General features: G+C 41.6%; 1 protein-coding gene across 1 annotated transcript; it reads right to left on the reverse strand.

Moving 5' to 3' along the window:
* Positions 1-3805: 3805 nt before the first annotated feature.
* TMEM14A (transmembrane protein 14A) lies at positions 3806-19032 on the reverse strand. The gene is made up of 5 exons (XM_012928481.2): positions 18924-19032; positions 13670-13754; positions 9444-9545; positions 6485-6572; positions 3806-4072 (listed from the first exon to the last, which is right to left on the reverse strand). The coding sequence occupies exons 2-5, from the start codon at positions 13737-13739 to the stop codon at positions 4036-4038; spliced, it is 297 nt and encodes a 98-aa protein (XP_012783935.1). The 5' UTR covers positions 13740-13754; positions 18924-19032; the 3' UTR covers positions 3806-4035.
* Between the last annotated feature and the right edge of the window lie 1275 nt (positions 19033-20307).

The following is a 20307-nucleotide window of genomic DNA, read 5'->3' on the forward strand; positions in this document are numbered from 1 at the left end:
GGTAGTCTACATGAAAGTCATCCTGGGGACTTGATGCTAATGAATATACTCTGTGCTCTCTGAAATCCTGTCAGGAGATGTCATGTTCACCTGGTCTCTAGAAAACAAGACACCTTTCATGACTAGAACATGGCTTAGCCCTAGATATTTAGTTAAACACGTATCATTTTATATGCTGTGGTAGTGTTATAGTAAAACACAATCTTTATAAAAAGTTCACCATTTTCTCTACAAATTTCTTATTTTCCATGCCTTAAATTAAAATTTTGAAAACATACAAAACACAAAGATTAGTATAGTAAATGCACTCCTACTTGGAATGAGCAACTTTTATTAGTTGATTTTTAATAGCTCTTTCTTTTTAAAAAAAAGAACAGGTGATATAATCACATAATTTTCTGTTAAAAATAAGCATCAACATTTGATAAAGCTAAAATTCAATTGGATCATCACCTCCTTCTGTGCTTGAGTAACCTCTAACCACGCAGTTTAGCTTGTGTACTTCTGCGTTCACTTCTGTACTGACCAACGTTTGGCTCACATGTGTCATAGATTTCCTCTTTGCAATCAATATTGTATTTTGGAGCTCTATCCATGTTAGGACGGATATGAGACAGATAGATAAACGTTTTTTTTTAAATGAGATAGACAAAAGATTTCTTGGGGGGTGGCCTAAAGAAATTTTTTTTGAGCATAGTTTTAAAAAGAACTTGAACGTGACTTCTTCCACCAATAGCCCAGTTTTCGCCAGGAAAGGCGATTCTCCTCTCCAAACACACTGAATCCCCTTCTCAGAGCTTTCAGTTCCTCAGTTTATAAATTAGTTCAGTCAGTAGCCCCTTAGCTAGCTGCTAAAGACTCCATGGCCATCTCCTGCCTTCTACACCCTAGGGATGTAAGTCACAGTGAACTTTCACAAGTTCAAGCGTTCTGCTCTAGATACACAATGTCACCATAACAGCTGTTCTTTGCTCATCTTTGGTGCCCCTGCAGCATCTAACACAGCCCTCATACCATGAGCCTTTAAACCAGAGGTAAAATTGAAAAAGCACATCATTTTCCTTTTTCGAAACTTCTGATAGGAAACCCCTCAGTGTGCTGTGGTGAAACTCAGTGTAACACAAGGAAAAAACTCTGGGAGTAGCAACTAGTCTGGATAGATGCTGGGCTGGTATTCACATCCAGAACTGTGAGTAGCATTGGGCTGAGCCACATGCTGCATGCCTCCCCATCGCACCCCCCACCCCACGGGCTCCTTTTGCCTTCACACTCTTCCCACGCGACCCTCAGGTCTCAGCTTGTTACTGACCCAATTAGAATCTGGAGCTGAGTTTTGCTCTTGGGACTGTTGGAACCTGCCCAAACCAGGTAATAAAAGTTGCTCTAGGGCCAGGCAGCGTGGCCTAGTGACTAAAGTCCTCGCCTCAAACGCACCAGGGATACCATATGGGCACCGGTTCTAATCCCGGCAGCTCCACTTGCCATCCAGCTCCCTGCTTGTGCACTGGGAAAGCAGTCGAGGATGGCCCAAAGCTTTGGGACCCTGCACCCGCGTGGGAGACCCAGAAGAGGTTCCAGGTTCCCGGCTTCAGATAGGCGCAGCACCAGCCGTTGCACTTACCTGGGGAGTGAATCATCAGACGGAAGATCTTCCTCTCTGTCTCTCCTCTCTGTATATCGGACTTTGTAATAAAAATAAATAAATATTTTTTTAAAAAGTTTCTCTAGAGTTTCTGATGAGAGAAATTGATATCCCAAACATACCCTTTCTTCATCACATTTCATGGAAGTCAGAAATCATGTTTAATCTGGAGGTGGTGAAAGTGCCCCTTAGAATGCTTTCATTTCATGCTTGGCTCATCCTCGGTGTTCTATTAAGTTTCAATTTTAGAATATGGCTTCTTCCTGAAACAGCTGGGCCAGGATGAGAACATCTCCCATGTCGTACTCTCAGGGATGAGTGATCCCAGCCCTGACCCTTTCAGCCAGTAACTGAGACACTTGGGGACAGTCACTTAACCTTGCTGTGCATCCCAAGCTTCAGCTGAAGGCTTGGAAAAGCTATGTCAGTTTGATGCTTTTTCTTTTCTTTGATGAGAATGAGAGAAAGGAAAATTTTTATGAAGCATGGAAGATTATAGCATATTAGCAGGGGGCTGGATCAGAAGTAGAGCACTCTAGACTTGAACCAGCACACCACTGTAGCTGAATAGTAACAAATGAAGAGATCTAGGTAACTTTACATTTGTATCAAGGCCCAGAAAACTGTGCAATGGATATGTTAATAAAGCAATGAAAACAGAGATGAGAGCATAAGGAAATGGGTTATCTCATATTGGGTGCAAGTCAGAGCGCTCCTGAATTTTTTCCTAAGACTGTACAAATCAATTAATCAGAACCACCCAAATAAGAATTTTCAGTATTCAACCAATGTGGAAGAGTCAAATCTTATGTAAACAACCGGGTAGCGAGAACTTCTTTAAAAAACAAACAAAAAAATTCACAATTATCACCAGCATCTATTTGTACCAAAAAGTAAAGAGCAGCTAGTGGCTTCAAAAATTATTTAGAAACTGTTATCAGTCTGAACCTGAAGGCTCTTCTCAGCAGGCACCCCCATGATGGCAAGTGTCCAGCTTTGCTTGCAGTGACAAAGCCTTACAGGTACCATTAAGATTAATGTGTTCTCTTTTTAAAAGTAACATCTTTAAAGAAATCCAAGAGTTCTGTCTGGGCTTACTATTTAGTTCAACTAGTAGTTTGTTTCCCCTCTCTTCATCGAATTGGCTATCACCAGAAGTTTAACATTTTTGAAGGTCAACTGGGAAAAGTATCAGTCGAACACAACTCCTGAACGTACCTATTGAGGACTCCACACACCATTTCTTTCAAAGAAGGGGTTAGAAGGCTGATGCCATTGTGCAGAGCTGACAGGATCCAAATTACAGACTAGGGTGGGCCTAAGGGGTCTTCTGCATCACCATGGAGAAGAAATGAACTTCCAAAAGTTCATATCAACCAGAACAAGATGACAGGGCTGGGATTCAGAATTACTGCTACTTCACCCAGAGAGAAAGAAGAAACGGTGTTCCTGGGGAGGGAGACTGTTGGTCCAAAGCATCCCTTCTTTCTACCCCTCCCCTCAGGAATTCAACCATCCGAATGTCAAAGATGATCTGAGCACCTAGAGAAGACATCGACATTTAAGAAGCAGGTTTTTGCTTTAAAAAGAAAAAAAAAAAAGATTTATTTGTTTTTATTTGAAAGGCAGATTTACAGAGAAAAGGAGAGACAGAGAAGGCCGTGCATCCACTGGTTCATTCCCCAAATGGCTGAGCAGATCAAACCTGGGAGCCAGGAGTTTCTTCCAGGTCTCCCCAGAGGGTGCAGGGTCCCAATAGCTGGATAGAAAACAGGGCAGCCAAGACACGAACAAACTGCCCATATGGATGCTGGCGCCACGTGAAGGAAGATTAGTCTGTTAATTCATGGTGCCAAATCGCAAGAAATAGGTTTAACACGAAATATCTTTTATTCGAATATTGAACATGTTCTGTTAGAACACAGATTATGCTGAGAAATTAATTTTCTTAAAATTACTTTTCTTAAGCAGAAAAATGCAAGTTCTAATCCTATCTAGAACAACACAAATTCTGGACACCTTCACTTTCTATGAAACCCACTTAAGGAATTCCTTTATCTGATAAATCAAGGTTTCAAGCAAATTTATTTCAGTCATAAGTATTTGGAGTTGTGAAATAAAAAACATATATATAGATAAAGCAAATGAAGGAACACATCCACATGCATTAAATAGCTTTAATGAAAACAGTGCCTGGTAATTACAAAACAGCTTGCTGAAAAAAAAATACCACCTCAAACTGGTATCTATTTTAGAGGTGCTACTTTTGTTTCTGACATAAAGCAATACTTAACATGCTATACTTCCATACTGGAATTTACATATATACAAAGAATACACTCTGCCCCTTGCAGTAGAACGACAGGAATTTAATTTTCAGCTCCTCAGAGTGCTCACAGAAGCAAGATGAGTCTCAGGATCATCACCAGGCTGGAATAAAACAAAAGGACAAAGGAAGGTCACTGTCATCTGGTCACACCAGGAAGGAAGGTGGCAAAGACCCTCCTCGCATTTGGGGTTCCAGCCTGACTTCCTGGGCCTCCTCACAGCTCTACCCCAAAAGGGGTGGGTGGCACAGGACTCACCATCCCCATATGCTAACTGCATTAGCCCCTTTTACAATGTTCATGGAATAAATGAGAAAAATCAGAACTTGCTGTTGGGCAAACCCACAGCTTTTTATGAAGAAAAAAAAAGACACACACAAGTTTTTATGAGGAAAAAGTTTGGAAAGAAACACTGACTTTTCAAAAGCTGAAAAAGCAAAGCAACTTAACAAAATGGTCACAGAGCACTTTCAGGGCAGTTATTACATCCTCAGCCACTGGCTGCTGACAGAGATCTCATCCCCCTGGTCTGTAAACCCCACTCCTGTCTCCTGCCACCACCAATGACCACATTTAGCATGCAGCTGTACCTGGAAAGCAACCCTTAGAGAACATATGTGTGCTTAGAAATCTAACACATAGAAAATTCCTCAGAAGAGTAAAAAGAGCTCTCCAATCAGTTCACTACACTACCACCTGCAGAGAAACATTACTATCCCTTTAAGGAATTTCCTTCTTATTTTTACAAAGAAACATTTTCAGTGGGGATCACTTTTTGATTGCCTTTCATTCTGTTTTTATAACTTGTTATGACACATAATAGTTTTTGAAAGTATGAACAAAACATTTATTCAACTATTTCTTTACTAATGAACTTCTAGGTGGTTCCTCATTTTCCAGTTTTTCAGGCCTTCCATTAGAAATAAAGTCGCACTGCACATCAGTCATTGTGTAAATCTCACTTCTCTGGAATAAATTCCAAAAAGTAAAACACAGCTTTCAAAAGAAAATAGCTTCTAGGAGGAATTAAATATGTGTTCTCTCCCTTTTCTTTTGGTAACATGCTCAATCCCACAGATAAATTACTGGATCAGATGAAATTACAAAATATTGGATTGCTCCAGGGCAGGCATTTGGCCACTTTGATTGGGACACTGATTCCATGCCAGAATACCCAGCTTTGAGTCCCAGTCTTTCTCAGTTACATGTTCCTGCTCATACACACCCTAGGAGGCAACAGGTGATGACATCCAGCCACCTGCTTAAGAGACCTGAACTTAGTTGCCCAGTCCCAGCTTCATCCTAGCCTTGTCCCAGCCACTACAAGCACTTGGGGAGTGAACCAATGTATGGGAGCTCTAAGTACATGTATGTCTATTACCTTTCTCTCCCCACTCCTCCATCACCCAAATTAAAAATATTAAAATTTGAAAACATAAAAAGGTACATTTTTCTTCTTTAAAATTTCAAAATAACTGGGGATAGCATAGTGACTTAGTGTGCTAATACTCTGCCTGTGGCATTAGTATCCCATAGAGGTGCCAATTTGTGTCCTAGTAGCTCCACATCTAATAAAACTTCCTGCCTACAGCCTGGGAAAGCAGTGGAGGATGGCCCTAAACCTTGGACCTCTACACCCACATGGAGACCAACAGGAAGTTCCTGGATCCTGGCTTTGGATCAGGATTGCCTCAGCTCCAGCCATTGCAGCCATTTCGGGAGTGAACCAACAGATGGAAGAGCTTTCTGTCTCTCCTTCTTTCTACAAATATGCCTTTCAAACAAAAATAAATAAATCTTTAATAAATTTTCAAAATAACTGCATGTGACTGTCGTTCTGTCCTATTCTCTTAGATTTAAATGAACATATTTACTACTTCAGGTGAGCAAATTCCAAGAAAAAAAATGAGGCAAAATTTAGTTCTTTATTCCAGAAAGGCAGGTGTGTCCTTATGAGCAGGTACAGTAATGACACTAAGAGCATCTAATAAGAATGTTCATGTGCTCACCAGTACCAAACATTGACCAAACTCATCTTCAGGTCTTTATACTCAAGCTTGTTGTAATAAAATTACTTGGACCTGGGGCCCGGTGGCATGGCCTAGTGGCTAAAGTCCTTGCCTTGAACGTGCCAGGATCCCATATGGGCACTGATTCTAATCCCAGCAGCTCCACTTCCCACCCAACTCCCTGCTTGTGCACTGGGAAAGCAGTCGAGGACGGCCCAAAGCTTTGGGACCCTGCACCTGCATGGGAGACCCCAAGGAGGTTCCAGGTTCCCGGCTTCGGATTGGCACAGCATCGGCTGTTGCGCTCACTTGGGGAGTGAATCATCAGACGGAAGATCTTCCTCTCTGTCTCTCCTCCTCTCTGTATATCGGACTTTGTAATAAAAATAAATAAATCTTTTAAAAAAAATTACTTTGACCTTTCAAATGAAAACAGATTTCTGCCAAAAACCCATCACTTTAAAAAGATGACAAAGCAAAGTGTACATCAAAATAGTTTTTCATACCTTAAACCTGCAACCAGCCCAGCAGGCATTATTTTCTTGGATCTCTTAAATCTCACACCCATGATGGTGGCCAGGAAGAAAGCTGTAACTAGAAACCAAATCAGCCCATGAAACAGAGTTCAAACATATTCTCAAACATCTGCATGTGGATAACATTTCAAAGCTTTCAGTCTACAATGATCACAGATATGTACTAAATTGTTCTTTCCTTGAAAACACAGATTATTCTCTTAAAATGGCAAACCAGCTCATCAAAGGGATTCTGAGTAAGCAAACACATCAAATTGCACTCTTCTTGCTAAGTTAAATGTATAGTCATGAACACTCCTTAAAGGCTAGAACTACAACATACTCAGTTTTCCCAGAAAATATTAGGATATACACTTGGAGTCACAGCAGACAATAAATGTTTAGTTTTAACTGAACATAAGGAATATAACCAGTATATAAAAAGTAAGAACTGATGAAACTGATGAATACAGTAATCCAGAAAGGCTTTTTATTTTTTCTTTGTAGCATTCCCTTCTGGGGAATAGGAAGTCTGGAAACTAAATAATAGTCTAAAGTAATAATACTATTCAGAAGTGTCACAACGGTACATTAAGGGCTGGCCCAGTGTGAAGACAGAGGTGGTTCCACATGAGAGATGAGAGCCTCAATGTCACGATTTCATAAAATTGCAATAAATGTATGTAGATCACTTACATGTGCATGAATAAAATCACTTACATGAATAAAATCCTAATTTTTGATATAATTGCATCTTCTAACATAATCTAGCATTATCATTAAAAATATCCCTAACCCTTATTTTTAAAAAGTAATAAAAGAGCGACCAGATTTCTTTTTCTCCCTCAAATACAAAACTGCTACAATTTTGTCTTCATATTTTCCTCCACATACTACCATGGAACTCCAAATAACAAGTAAACCAAACAGGATAATCATCAGGATGAGTTTTCCCAAATCTCCAAATTATTTCTTTGTTTTTATTTTTGGTTTATTTTTGTTCCATGCTTCTTTTTTATCTATTCATATAAAGGGAAAAGATGTCACGTCTTTCAACAGTTGTAAGAACATAATAATATGCATTTCTCTTTGAAGTCAGACAACAGCAAGTCAAATACGTAAGGGGCTCCAACCACACAGGTCTCCAGCTTTTCTATGGCCTTTCTCGTACCAAGGCCAATGAAGACAGGCATTTAAAAAAAATCAGCCTTGCTTTTCTAGACTAATTCTTAAGGCAGAAAATAATCTAAAAGCCAAATGAACCAAATGAAATAATGTAAGGCCAACTCATCTTAGGTGTTTTTACAGCAACATGAAAAATATGCTATATAGCCATACAGAAATCAGAAGTAATACATACTGACAAGAATGTGGGAAAAAAGGTACCCTAATCCACGGTTTTTGGGAATGTAAACTAGTACAACCATTACGGAAGACAGAGTGGAGATGCCTATTGATCTGAAAATAGATCTGCCGTGTGACCCAGCATTCCCACTCTTGGCAATTAATGCAGAAGAAATGAAATCAGTTGTCTATACTCCTATGCTTCATAACAACTCAATTCACAATAGTTAGGATATGCAATAAACCAAGATGTCCACCAACTGACTGGATAAAGAAAATGTGGCATATATACATTGTGGAATATTCTTCAGCCATAAAAAGAACAAAATTCTGGTTTTTGCTAGTAAAATGGATGCAACTGGAAACCATTATGCTTAGTGAAATAAGTCAGTCCCAGCAAGACAATATTGTATGTTTTTTCCTGATCTGTGGTAACTAATACACAGAGTATGAGAAAAGGTAGTGTACATGACCAAGATTGACATTTTGAGATTCAATTATTATTTACGATATTTTTTGTCTACATGCATGAGAAAACAGTGGGTTCCATTCCACTTGCTATTGAATTCTTTACCTAATGGAGTGCTCAGGCTGTGATTGTGAAGTGAACTGAAAGTATGCCACTGTAAATTTAAAGGAAAGGAAGGGAGGAAAGGAGGAAGGGACGAAGGGAGGAAGGAAGGAAGGAAGAGAGATAGAGAAAGAAAGAAAGAAAGAAAGAAAGAAAGAAAGAAAGAAAGAAAGAAAGAAAGAAAGAAAGAAAGAAAGAAAGAAAAGGAGGAAGGAAGGGAGGGAGAAAGGAAGGAAGGAGAGAAGGAGAGAAGAGAAGAAAAGAAAAGAAAGCAGAGAGGGTGAGGAACACACATGGTGGTGGGGAAGGATGGGTAGAGTGAGAAGCATCACTATGTTCCTAAATCTATATTGTGAAATGCATGAAATTGCTTCACATTACATAAATAATTTTTAAAATATGCTAAGTAGGTATTTAAGAGAATTTGTGAAAAAATGCAACTAATTTCTTGCTTTTTATAATTTAACCTAATCAATTTTCTAGTAACAAGTTTAACAGAGTTAAAGACCTGCCAGTAATGCAATTGTTGCTTTTTTTTAAGATTTATTAATTTTTATTGGAAAGTCATACCTAGAGAGAGGAGGACAGAAAGATCTCCCATCTGCTGGGTCACTCCCACAGTTGCTGCAACAGCTGGAGCTGTGCCGATCTGAAGCCAGGAGCCCCTTCCAGGCCTCTCACACAAGTACAGGGTCCCAGGGATTTCGGTTGTCCTTGACTGCTTTTCCAGGCCCCAAGCAGGGAGCTGGATGGGAAGTGGGGCAGCCAGGACACGAACCAGCACCCTTATGGGATCCCAGCACATGCAAGGCAAGGACTTTAGCCAGTAGGCCACCATGCTGGGCCCAACACAATTTTTTTTTAATCAAGTGTGTCTAGAAATGACCAAGAGTTGTATTCAGTCTCAACATACCCACAAGGCCACCTTGCCATGTGACAGCTCATTTTCTAGAAATCATAGAGGATAGGGCATCCAAAAATCCATACTCCTCCCCAATATTCATTTCTGTATAACTGGGAAAAATGTCTACTTACATAGTGACACTTTCACATCTCGTTTGTCATTGGAGACACGGTAAGCACCATAGCCAGCCAAAATTCCAACAAAAAGGCCAGCAATCAAAGATGGAACACCACCTGGCGGGAAGAAACAGAGACACAGGCTCACAAAGAGAATCCCCAAAGAAAGGAATTCATGCCAAACACCAAATACAAAGTATAGCCTTTAAATGTTTCTTTTGGGTCAGAGCTAAATTAGATAGCAGACCTGTTCAAGGATGTTTCAAAAGACACCGCTGTTCAGGCAGAGCATCCCCGAAAGCACAGCAATGAGGGGTTCAATATCCCTTGGCGGAAAAAGAAAGCACACCTATGGTAGCAGCTTGGACAGATAAGCACGATCTTGAGGAATGCTGACTTTCTTATGTTCCTCTTTTTGTTTTCTGCTGCTGTTGTTTTTCCTATTTTCCTCGGCTTGATCTTTTTACTGTGAGGCTGTGATCATGGACAATGATTTGCAGAGGTATTTTTAGCTCTCAGGGATAAACAGAGAAGTACTATGAAAAACCAACAATGTTTTGTCCTACGTAATTAATGAATCTTCAAGCCTCAAGAGGTCAGGACTCAAGGACCAATGAACATGATATGGAAAAAGGAAAAGAATGAGCACACCAGTCCAACAAGCCAGCCTCTGCCACACCCATCCACCTGAGGGTGCTGTGACACACACCAAGCATGCCCTGTGTACTGGACAGTGTGCCGTTTGCTGGTGGCATGTGAACAAGCACAGCACTTTTATGGATACACTGGATTAGAATTCCTGGAGGTATGGTCAAGGTATGGTCAAGGTGCCCCTACTCACAATTATCTCTAGGAAATTCTGACAGAGCTAGGGTTAACCAAAATGCAGCACATACAATCATACACATGCACACATGCGCACACACACCACGGCAGCAACAACAGTGTCCTGGAAGAGAAGTCAAACACATTAAGTTTTAGTCCTAATTCTTTCCCTTGGTGGCTGATGATTTTGGCTAAATCTCTTAACCTCTGTCAGTTGTGAAACAGGGCTAATATCCTTGTCAAATACATAAGAAAGGTTTAAATGCTACAGATAGAGATGATATAATATTCTTCATTGTTTCCTCCTAAATCTACTCAAATGCAGTAGGGTAGCATATCATAAATGTCATCTGAGGTGCAGTGAATTGAGCCACTGCTTCTGACACCTGCATCCCACATCAAAGCACTGATTCAAATCTAGCTTCCCACCTAACTCACTGTTGCTTGAAATGTAAACTAATACAACCACTATGGAAAACAGAGTGGAGATGCCTAAGAGATCTGAAAATAGATCTACCATATGACCCAGCCATCCCATTCCTGGGAATTTATTTGTACCCCCAGGTTTATTATAGTTTGTCGCAAGAGGTAAGATATGGAATCAATCAAGATGTTCACAAGCTGACAATTGAGTAAAGAGAATGTGTTTTATATGGAATACTATGGAATACTACTCAGCCATAAAAAGGAATATTGTCATTTTATTGCCATCTAGTTATCTTTTGCAACAAAACAAATGCAACTGGAAGCCATTATGATTAGTGAAATAAACCAATCTCAAAAAAAAAAAAGACAAATACCGTATGTTACTCTGATATGTGACTGCTAATATATACCAAAAAATAACAAGAATAACATGTACACTTTGGGATATGATTATCATTCTTAGCCCATATTTTTGTGGAATTGTGGTCTTTCTATATTTTATTATGATTAACAGTAAATTAATCTTGTGACTATAGAGTGGACTAAAATTACTTCTTTGCAAAAGCTGATGAAGTGCAGGGAGGGAGAGGGTACCTGGGATGAGCAGGTGAGTGAGGGAAGCATGGTTATTCTCTTGGTACTATACCTACAGAAAGCATAAAATCTGTTCTCTTTGTATTAGTAATTTATTTTTAAACCAGCCTACTCAGTTTCTGATCAGACTTCTTGATGATACACCTAGCAAGTAGCCTATGATGCCCCAAGTACTTGAGTTCCTGCCCACCCACATGGGAGACCCAGGGGAAGCTCCAGGTTCCTGGCTTCAGCCTCACCTACCCACAGCTGTTGACAGCCATTTGGAGGGTAAACCAGCAGAAGGAAGACCTCTCTTTCTCCTCTCTCTGTCATTCTGCCTTTCAAATAAATACATAAATGTTAAAAATCACATCTGGAAAAGTCTTGAACACTTCCTGCTGACATTAGAAAAAAAAAGGTAGCTATATTTGGTTGTCCTGCCCTCTTTCAGTTCCCTGATCATGGCAAACACCACACTGCATAACTCAGGTTGACTTTCCTTCACATGGACTGCTCTGCCCTCACTGTTTACCTGCTTGGTTCAGGTGTCTGGGTGTCTGCTTGAAGTATAAGTTCCTTAAAGATAACTTCTCTGGTCAATCATTCACAAGAAGAGGCATCCCCTCTTGGTCCCCATCACTCATTATTTATTTATATGTCTGCCTATTTAATGTCAGCCTCCCCTTCTCATTCCCTGTCTTACTGCTCACTGTTGTCTTCCCAGGACATGATTCAGACCAAGAGCATAATGAGCTCCTGATAAACACTCATCAAATGCCTGCCTAGACACTCCATGGTCAAACAGAAGAGGTCAAACTAGTATAAACAAGAGTACTTCAAAAAGTTAATGAAGGGAGAATGCTTGTTGGAGCAGTTAAGACACTTCTTGGGATGCCTACATCCTACAACAAAATGTGTAGTTCATCATTCAGCTCCTGGTTCCTCTAGGTTTAATACAGCTTCTTGCTAATGTACACCCCAGGAGGCAGTAAACAACAGCTCAAGTACATTGGTCCCTGCCACCACTGTGGGAAACTTGGATTGAAACCTGGATTTCAAAAAGCAGTTGCAGCCTTTGGGGAGTGAATCATCAGGTGGAAAAATCTCTTTCTTTAAAATAAAATAAACCAAATAGTTAATATGTAAAAGTACATTGGATTTTATTAAATGCCTCCAAAAACAGTTCATGGGAAAACAGAATTAAATAAAAAGTTTATTTTGGGGCAAAAAGATTTTTTAAACCATGCATAATTTTTATCATATGAATTTTCCATAAACTTTTCTTTTTAATTTTATGATAACAGTCTCATAGGCCCTGGGATTTTCCTATATTCCTCCCCAAGTTCCCTTTCCCACCACCCGCCCTAGTATTTCAATGGGTAGTCCTTCATGAACAGACATAAGTCCATCATTCCGCTGTTGAAGTGTTTCCCAACATTGTAGGCATGGACATTGTTAGAGAGTCCATTTTCCTACTGTCAGGATGCATTCAACAGCTTCACCAGAAGTCTATCTTTGGTCTTCCTTGAACTTTTTAATATCCCTGGTAGTTAGGGGGAATCAAACATCTTCTGAAATGCAGAACTAGGTCACCATTAAGGTGTCTTACCTAGAGACTCCGTGATCTGCTTTTCTGTATCCTCTGAAGATACACACACACACAAGCATACAGAATGGGGAGAAAGTGTGTGAGTGTGTGACCCTGAGTCTCAATGACATCAGCCAACAAGCAGCAGGGCCAAGGGCATGCTGCCCACAGCCTCTACGTACGGGAACAAGGAAGGCTCTTGGGAAAAGTCACCCCACATGAAGAATGACGCTATACTTTACAAGAAGGTTTTTTCACTCAAACTCAAATGCATCAATATCACAAATGTAATACTTCACAACACAAATTTATTCTTACAAATTTCTTTAAAACCTATGAGACATCATGATCATAAATACTTCCATCTTAAAGCAAAGTAAAATATAAACCTTGAAAGTTCATTTTCCTCCATAAAAAGTTCTTTAATTAACCAATTGGGTTTTCCCTCTCTTTTTGTATATGGGTCAACAGACAATTTGGGATATACTATCTAAATATTTAACAAGTTTTCCTGAGCAACACACAACATCAGTATTACTCAGTTTTCCTATATGATGATGTAAATGAAATAATCCTTATTTAACAGTAAGTGAGAGGACCCTAGGCAGGGGCTAAATCTATGTAATTGGTAACAAGAGGTGAAATTATAGAGTTTTGTGACAGAGAGGGGTTCAGAGTGCCAGGCCTAGCCCTTCTCTCCGTGAATCTGGACCTCAGCCTCAACAGGGCATCTTTAACTTGTTGGTGTACAGGTCCTCAGTCAATCTCAGCACAACCACCGATGCCCCACTAAGTCCCTGGGATGCAAAATTAGGTTTAGGCTTACCTCTCCGCTTATATCCCAAAATACTTCCAAATGTCAAAAGAGCTGCATAACCAAAACCAACCAGGTCCATTGATAAGGGAGAAGTCTAAGTAAGGGAGAAGGAAAAAACAAAACAAAATAAAAAGACTTTGCTGCATCCAAAAGTGAATTAATTACAAACATTAATTTCTCAGGCCCAGCGCCATAGCACAGTGGTTAAGATCCTCGCCTTGCACACACCGGGTTCTCATATGATTGCTGGTTCTAATCCTGGCGGCCCCACTTCCCATTCAGCTCCCTGCTTGTGGCTGAGGAAAGCAGTCGAGGACGGCCCAAAGCCTTGGGACCCTGCACCGGTGTGGGAGACCCGGAAGAGCTCCTGGCTCCTCCTTCAGACTGGCTCAGCTCCAGCCATTGGAATCACTTGGGGAGTGAACCATCGGACATAAGATCTTCTTCTCTGTCTTTCCTCCTCTCTGTATATCTGCCTTTCCAATAAAAATAACAAATAAATCATTAAAAAAACAAACATTAATTTCTCTAGTCTATTACAGAAAGAAAGGTTTGCTCTACCCCTTGCCCAGTACTCAACCACCCCCTCCTCCCTTCCCCGTCACTCTCAGAAACAACCAGGGGCACATCGGGATGATTTTCCTTTGCCCGTTATGTAGGCTGCCATTGCCCCAGCTGTTTTTTCTTCCCTTCTCTGTTTCACACCTGGACTGACCTCCTCTTCCTCCTCCACCCATAAAACCCCAACCATCCCACCTGCTTCAGGATCCTGACTTCTATTCCATTCACCACCTTCCAACCTTCCAATCCCCAGCCTGCATCACCCAACTGATCTGGAGCACAGGGTTTCTTGTTCTTGTAATTTTCCTCCTTACTGCAATTCCAGGTCCTAATTTTTCTACATCTGTGACTTTCGTCCTCCCAATGTTTCCACACTACCTAACATCCAAAGAGTATCACAATCATTTGGTGATGAAATCAAAGCTTTGCTTTCAACATTTATTCTGTCACTAGCCTCATTGTGAGACCGATCCTCTGTGGTGGCAGAGATATCACATTTTTCCCATGGCAAATCACTGAAGAATGTGTTGAGGCCTTGGCACCAGTTAACTGAATCATAATCACACCTAATGTGCATCATAACAGCACTCAAAACATATCCATGAGGACAAGTCCCACTGAGATCTAGCCCATGATTCTCTAACATACAGTAGAAAAAAAAGAAATGGGCTGGCTACAGGACGGGGGTTCTGGTCACCAGCCAGCTGTCCGTGCTAGGCCCACGCTTTTCCTTCCCTCTAGCCTCCCTAAAAGGAGTAGAAATGGATGAGTTCTAAAGTTCCATGCAGCTTTTTAAATGCAAAGGGCTTTTTAAAAGCTCCTGGAGGTGCTTGCATATATATTTCTTACATCAATATTTCCTTTATGGAAAATACTTTTGTAAATTTACAGAATAATATGTGAAAGTGCTTGGACAATTTGGTTAACATTCTCACTGCTCATCATTAAGGTTAATAGGTCTCTTATTCCTTGAAGAGAAAATGACAACAAATTGACTCAAATGAAAATATTTTGAGCTCATCTCTGAGAATCAACTGGAAAGACTGTAGGGAAGGTCCTGGCGGGGTGAGTTGTAGGACACTAAAAGGAAACAACACTGAAAAATCGTTGATGTCCATAGGAAGAATTACAGCAAGAGAGTTCACCTGAACCCAAGAACAGTATTAGGGAATGTGATCCGTAGAAAGGACCTGCATTTAAAAATCATTTGTTGACTAAATGATAGACAAATAGCAATAATATAAGAATGGCAATGTGGTGCTGGGCCCCACTCTAACACGTTACATATGTCATTCATTTAATCATTACCACAATCCTGTGAGGAAAGTGCTAGTATTACCATCCCCACCTCCAGATGAGGAAATTGAGGCAAGGAGGAGGCATGCATGCCTCAAGGTCAAACAGACTCAGGGAAATCTCACTCCCAAAGCACTCTGCAGTGTCACCTCTGAAACTGGAGCCACCTAGAGAAAAAAATACGTGAATGCAACTCACACTCTTCAAGAGTACTAAGAGTTGGTAGCCTTGCATCTGCTGAGTTACTCTCTCTAGCATCTCATGTTCAGTCCTCCTTGTTCTCCTTCCAAAGAGTTCCTATGCCACAAGGCAGGGCTGGCTTCAAACCTGATGCCACTGCTTACTAGCTGTGAAAAATTAGGGCATACCTTAGCTTCTCTATAAATCAGCTTCTCCACCTCTAAAGTGGGTAACAAACACCTCCACCTCACAGGGCTCAGGGAAGTAAATGAGTTAATACTTAGAACACTAAGAGTTAACGCTGTAAAACACTCAGAACAGAGCCTGACACATAGGGACCATTCAGGAAATAGTAGCTGCTTTAACAATAATTATTATTATTCTCTTCCACCCTTATTTTTAAGCTTTATATTTATAAAGCCTTAAGTATTTTCAGAACATGGAGAAAATAACTAATGTAAGGTAAATTTATGACTCAGGCATTCAGAAGTGAATCATATAATATTATAAATATTATATTATATATATATAATTATATATATTTATAGCTATTTTCACCTAACAATCATTTATTGAACATTATCTTTGTGCTAGGCAGTATCACAGCCTTGGTCTTGCAGGGCTGAGAACAGCGTAGCAGAGAAGACAAAAGTGTGGTGCAGCCTTAAGAAGAGAGGTGTTTGGGGACCAGAATTCTGACACAATGAAGCCACAGCCTGCAGTGTCAGCATCTGATTCGTAAGCTGGTCTGAATCTGGCTGCTTCACTTCTAATCCAGCTGTCTGCTAAAGCACCTGGGAAGGCAGTGGATGATGCCCAATAATTAAACTACCCACGGGGGAGAGCCAGATGGGGTTCCTGCCTCCTGGTTTCAGACTGGCCCAGTCCCTGCTCTTACAGCCATCTGAGGAGCAAGCCAGCAGTACACAGAATCACTCTCTCTCACTCTCACTCTCTCTCTCCTTCTCTCTCTAACTCTACCTCTCAAATACAGAACTATTTAAGTAACTAAAGCAATCAGCAGCAGCTTGGAAACCTAAGCAAGAATGCCAAGCCCATCCAGCTGGATCCTGGGAGAGCAAAGGAAAACAAGTGAAGAGGGTGGCAAGGGAGGCAGGTCCAGGCAGAAGGGAAGACATGCACAAAGGCCTAAGAGTATAAGACAGCCTGGCACGTTGTCCAACTGATAGAAGTACAAGGGAGCTGTGAACAGAAGGAGGGCTGGTGAGAAAGGCAGGACCTGAGTATCCAGGCAAGCCCTGGAAATAGAGCCTGCTCTGTTGCCAAAGCAGTGAAGGATGGAAGTGAGCCCCACCTTCATACAAATTCCAAGAAGCACTTCCCAGCTGCAACAGTGGAAAATGAATTACAGTAAGGTGGGAAGGAAAACAGGGTGGCCCTTGCAGCGAACTAAGTAAGAGCTTAGCTGATGATGCTTGTGCTGGGCCTAACATGTTATGTTTTGAATGTTATATGTTGTGTATAAACTAAATTGAAGTATAGGTGAGGTGGTCACAGAAGGTGGCTGGGAACTCGCATTTACTTTCAACATGTTGGTTACTCATTACTATGTCATTTGATTCCATAATGATGTAAATTTTTGCTGATGGTGTGATGGAGCTTTCAATTGACTGGGATGGTGCTCTGCTAGCTCTGTCTTCAGACCAGAGAGGATATACCTAAGAAGACGTTGAACTTGACTGGACGATAGGATGCTGGACTCTATGTTTGGTATATGCTTGCAATGGGGGAATCTCAACTGAACTTGAGCTGTGGTTATGTAACAGGGTGGAGGAATCCACCATGGTGGGAGGGTTTGGGGAGGGGTGGGAGAACCCAAGTATCTATGTAACTGTGTCACATAAAAATACAATGTAATTAATGAAGTTAAATAATAAAAATAAATAAATAAAATAAATGATAATGAGGGTGGAGGGATTTGAAACAGGTTTAAGAGGTAGAATCAACATGTCCTGGTGTGGAGCGGGAGGAGCAGGATGAATCAGAGATGAGCATTCCTTAGTCTCAGCTTGAAATCTTAGAAAAGGTGTGGGTGAGGGAATGCTGGTGCTACTTTCTGGAGCAGGAGCAGGTGTGAGGAGTGGGCAGGAGAGAGGTGGCCAGGAATGAAGGGACACATCCAGCATATTTTTGCCCACAGATTCCCAACACACAGAAAAGCCTGAATCTAGTGAGCGAAATTGTCATCGGTTTATGGTCCTGGCAGCTGGTTCCTCTTCATCTTCTCAGCCTCCAGCTACTCCTGACGCACCCCTTTCACCTGCTATGAAGTCACTTATGCCAAGAATGACCCTGCTCTCAGCCAGTCACGCTCCTTGAGGGAAAACCCAGGTTCAATTCACCTTTATCCCCCTCACCAAACACTCTGACCTGCACAAGGCAGGCTTGTAGTACACATTTGAATGAATGAGTGAATGAGAGATTGGAAGGAATGACTTCCCCTGAAGGTTTCTGTAACTCTCTACCCCCAGACTTTCTTAGTGAACCGGTTGTCCTAAGCAGGCAAATTAAATCCATTTACTCCTTGCAAAAAGTTTCCATTCTCATAGAGACAATTCGGTCAAAAAGAAGTTATGCTGAACACAGAGCCTTAGTAAACACAAAAGGCACAGGCGTTAGAGAGTGACAGCACATCTCAGGCTCAGGGACAAACACTTGCTCAAAGACCACAAAGCATCTTGGGTGCAATGCAGTAAAATGATTTATTGCGTTACATACAAATCCAGGTAACAAGGCACTGCCCTACTCCCAGCCGCATGTCCTCCAAAATGAGACAAACGAGTAAGAGATCTTCCGCCAACCACTGTGGTGTTGCATACCTTCCTTTGAGCTCTTGGGCTACGAGAGGCATTTTTCCCAGTGAAGTTTGGGTGGTGTTGTGCAGGTCAAAGTCTCCAAGCTTTTTTGCAATGGCTCATGAGTTCCCTCCTGGAACCCAAACCACCAGAAAAATAGGAGAGCGGGCAGGTGGGAGATGGCAGGCCCGCTAGAAAGCAGAAAGTCGGGAATTCCCAAGAGGAGAAAGAAAGATTCCTTTGTCCGAGGTGGGGATTCCAGGGGCAGGAGGGTTCCCAGCTCTTTCATTTCTGTGCCTCCGCAGGAAAACGTCGGGCAGGGAGGTTCCGATTGCAGGATGCACAGCACACCTGTCCCTAAGCCCTGAGTCCCTCCTCCGCAATTGAAAAAGAAAGTGGAGACGCCTTACCTGGACCCCCGGAAGAGATCTCTGGGCCCGCACGTTACTGCTCAGCTTCCCGCTTCGGAGCCGAGGCCACTGCTTCTGGGCTACGCCTTCCCTGCTGCGCGCATGCCTCGGTCAGGTTCAGCCCCGCCCAGGTCCATCCCCGCCCAGAAGCGCTAGAGAAACCGCGTCCCGGGAGACAGGCTGACCCAATCTATCCCGACTTGGGCCCAGGCCAGAAAGGCGGCCCTGGGTGACAGCGGCTGCTTCCTGTGGGTCTGGTATACCCTCGAAAGGAGTGTATCTGCGTTTGCCAAGGAACTCGGCTGGCAAAAAAAAGATGTTAAGCGGTGAAAGTCTTCCATCGTTGGAAAGTCATTTGCTGCACCTCTGGGGCAACCCAAGCATTCCACATAATGTCGCGCTCATTGTCCCAAGTGTCACTGTAGGAACCTAAGGTTATAAGAGGTAAAGTGGTTTAATTGTTCAACAGCAGAACCCAGGTTTGCTGACTTCAAATCCCAAGCACCTTCCATTTGCCTATGTAGGGGATTATCTAGATGTGATCATATCAAAAGCCTGGTCTTATACTTCAGGCCCAGATGATGGCTTGTGTTCCTTTTTGACAATAAAACAGATTTATTTTACCTCCTTATAACACTCAGTTCCCTAAAGAGATCATGGGCTGCCTTTGGCTTGGCAACAAAGCCATGCCTGGGAGTAGATCAGTTGCAGAATATCTAGCTAACAGGAAGGTATAAAAATCCCAGAGTTAGGAAGCACTTTAAATCTTTAGTCCAAGATTATCAGTTCCCAGAAGGAACCTTAAGTTGAGTTGAAATTGTGTCTTCCAGTCATGTTGTTTCACTGTAGTTTTGCTTGCTATACTAATGGCAGCTGACTTCTACCCTCTTCCCTTATACAATAAGCCTTTAGAGACTCAAACAAAGCTATTCTCTTGCTCTGGGGATTCTTTGTGCCTAGGAATAGCAGCACCTTCTTTAAAAAAAAATACAATTTTTAAGTCTCATGAAATTTGCTGAATCTATTAAAATATTCCAGAGAAGTATGTTACTTGTGAAAAGGCTAAACTGATCCGAAGAAACTAATAAATTCCCTATAGATTGATGGTAGTGGAGAGCATGTCAATCAAGCGTGGAGTGGAGGGAGTATGCTGGAGCGTGGCTCTGAGCACTCCCTGCTTGTCCTCTCCACTCTGCTTCCATGCCCATCTTTATCCCAACTACCTCCTCTCTGAGGATCCCAGAACACCATCCCTGTTCAGAACAAAACACACCCCCATGGAATGCCTCACTATCAAATAATTTCCCCAGGTACCTCAGCGCTTGGATTCTTTTTTAACGATTTATTTATTTTATTTGAAAGTCAGAATTACAGAGAGAGGGAG

Source organism: Ochotona princeps, chromosome 1 (genome assembly GCF_030435755.1).
Source record: "Ochotona princeps isolate mOchPri1 chromosome 1, mOchPri1.hap1, whole genome shotgun sequence".
Classification (NCBI taxonomy): Eukaryota; Metazoa; Chordata; class Mammalia; order Lagomorpha; family Ochotonidae; genus Ochotona; species Ochotona princeps.

Bases quoted from the DNA above. Each gene is read 5' to 3' on its own strand.
- TMEM14A (XM_012928481.2), bottom strand. From the start codon at position 13,739: ATGGACCTGGTTGGTTTTGGTTATGCAGCTCTTTTGACATTTGGAAGT. The intron at 9,546-13,669 runs GTAAGCCTAAAC...TCTTCCCGCCAG, and splicing joins TTTGGGATATAAGCGGAGAG to GTGGTGTTCCATCTTTGATT. The intron at 4,073-6,484 runs GTATGAAAAACT...GTTTTATTCCAG, and splicing joins GGGCTGGTTGCAGGTTTAAG to CCTGGTGATGATCCTGAGAC.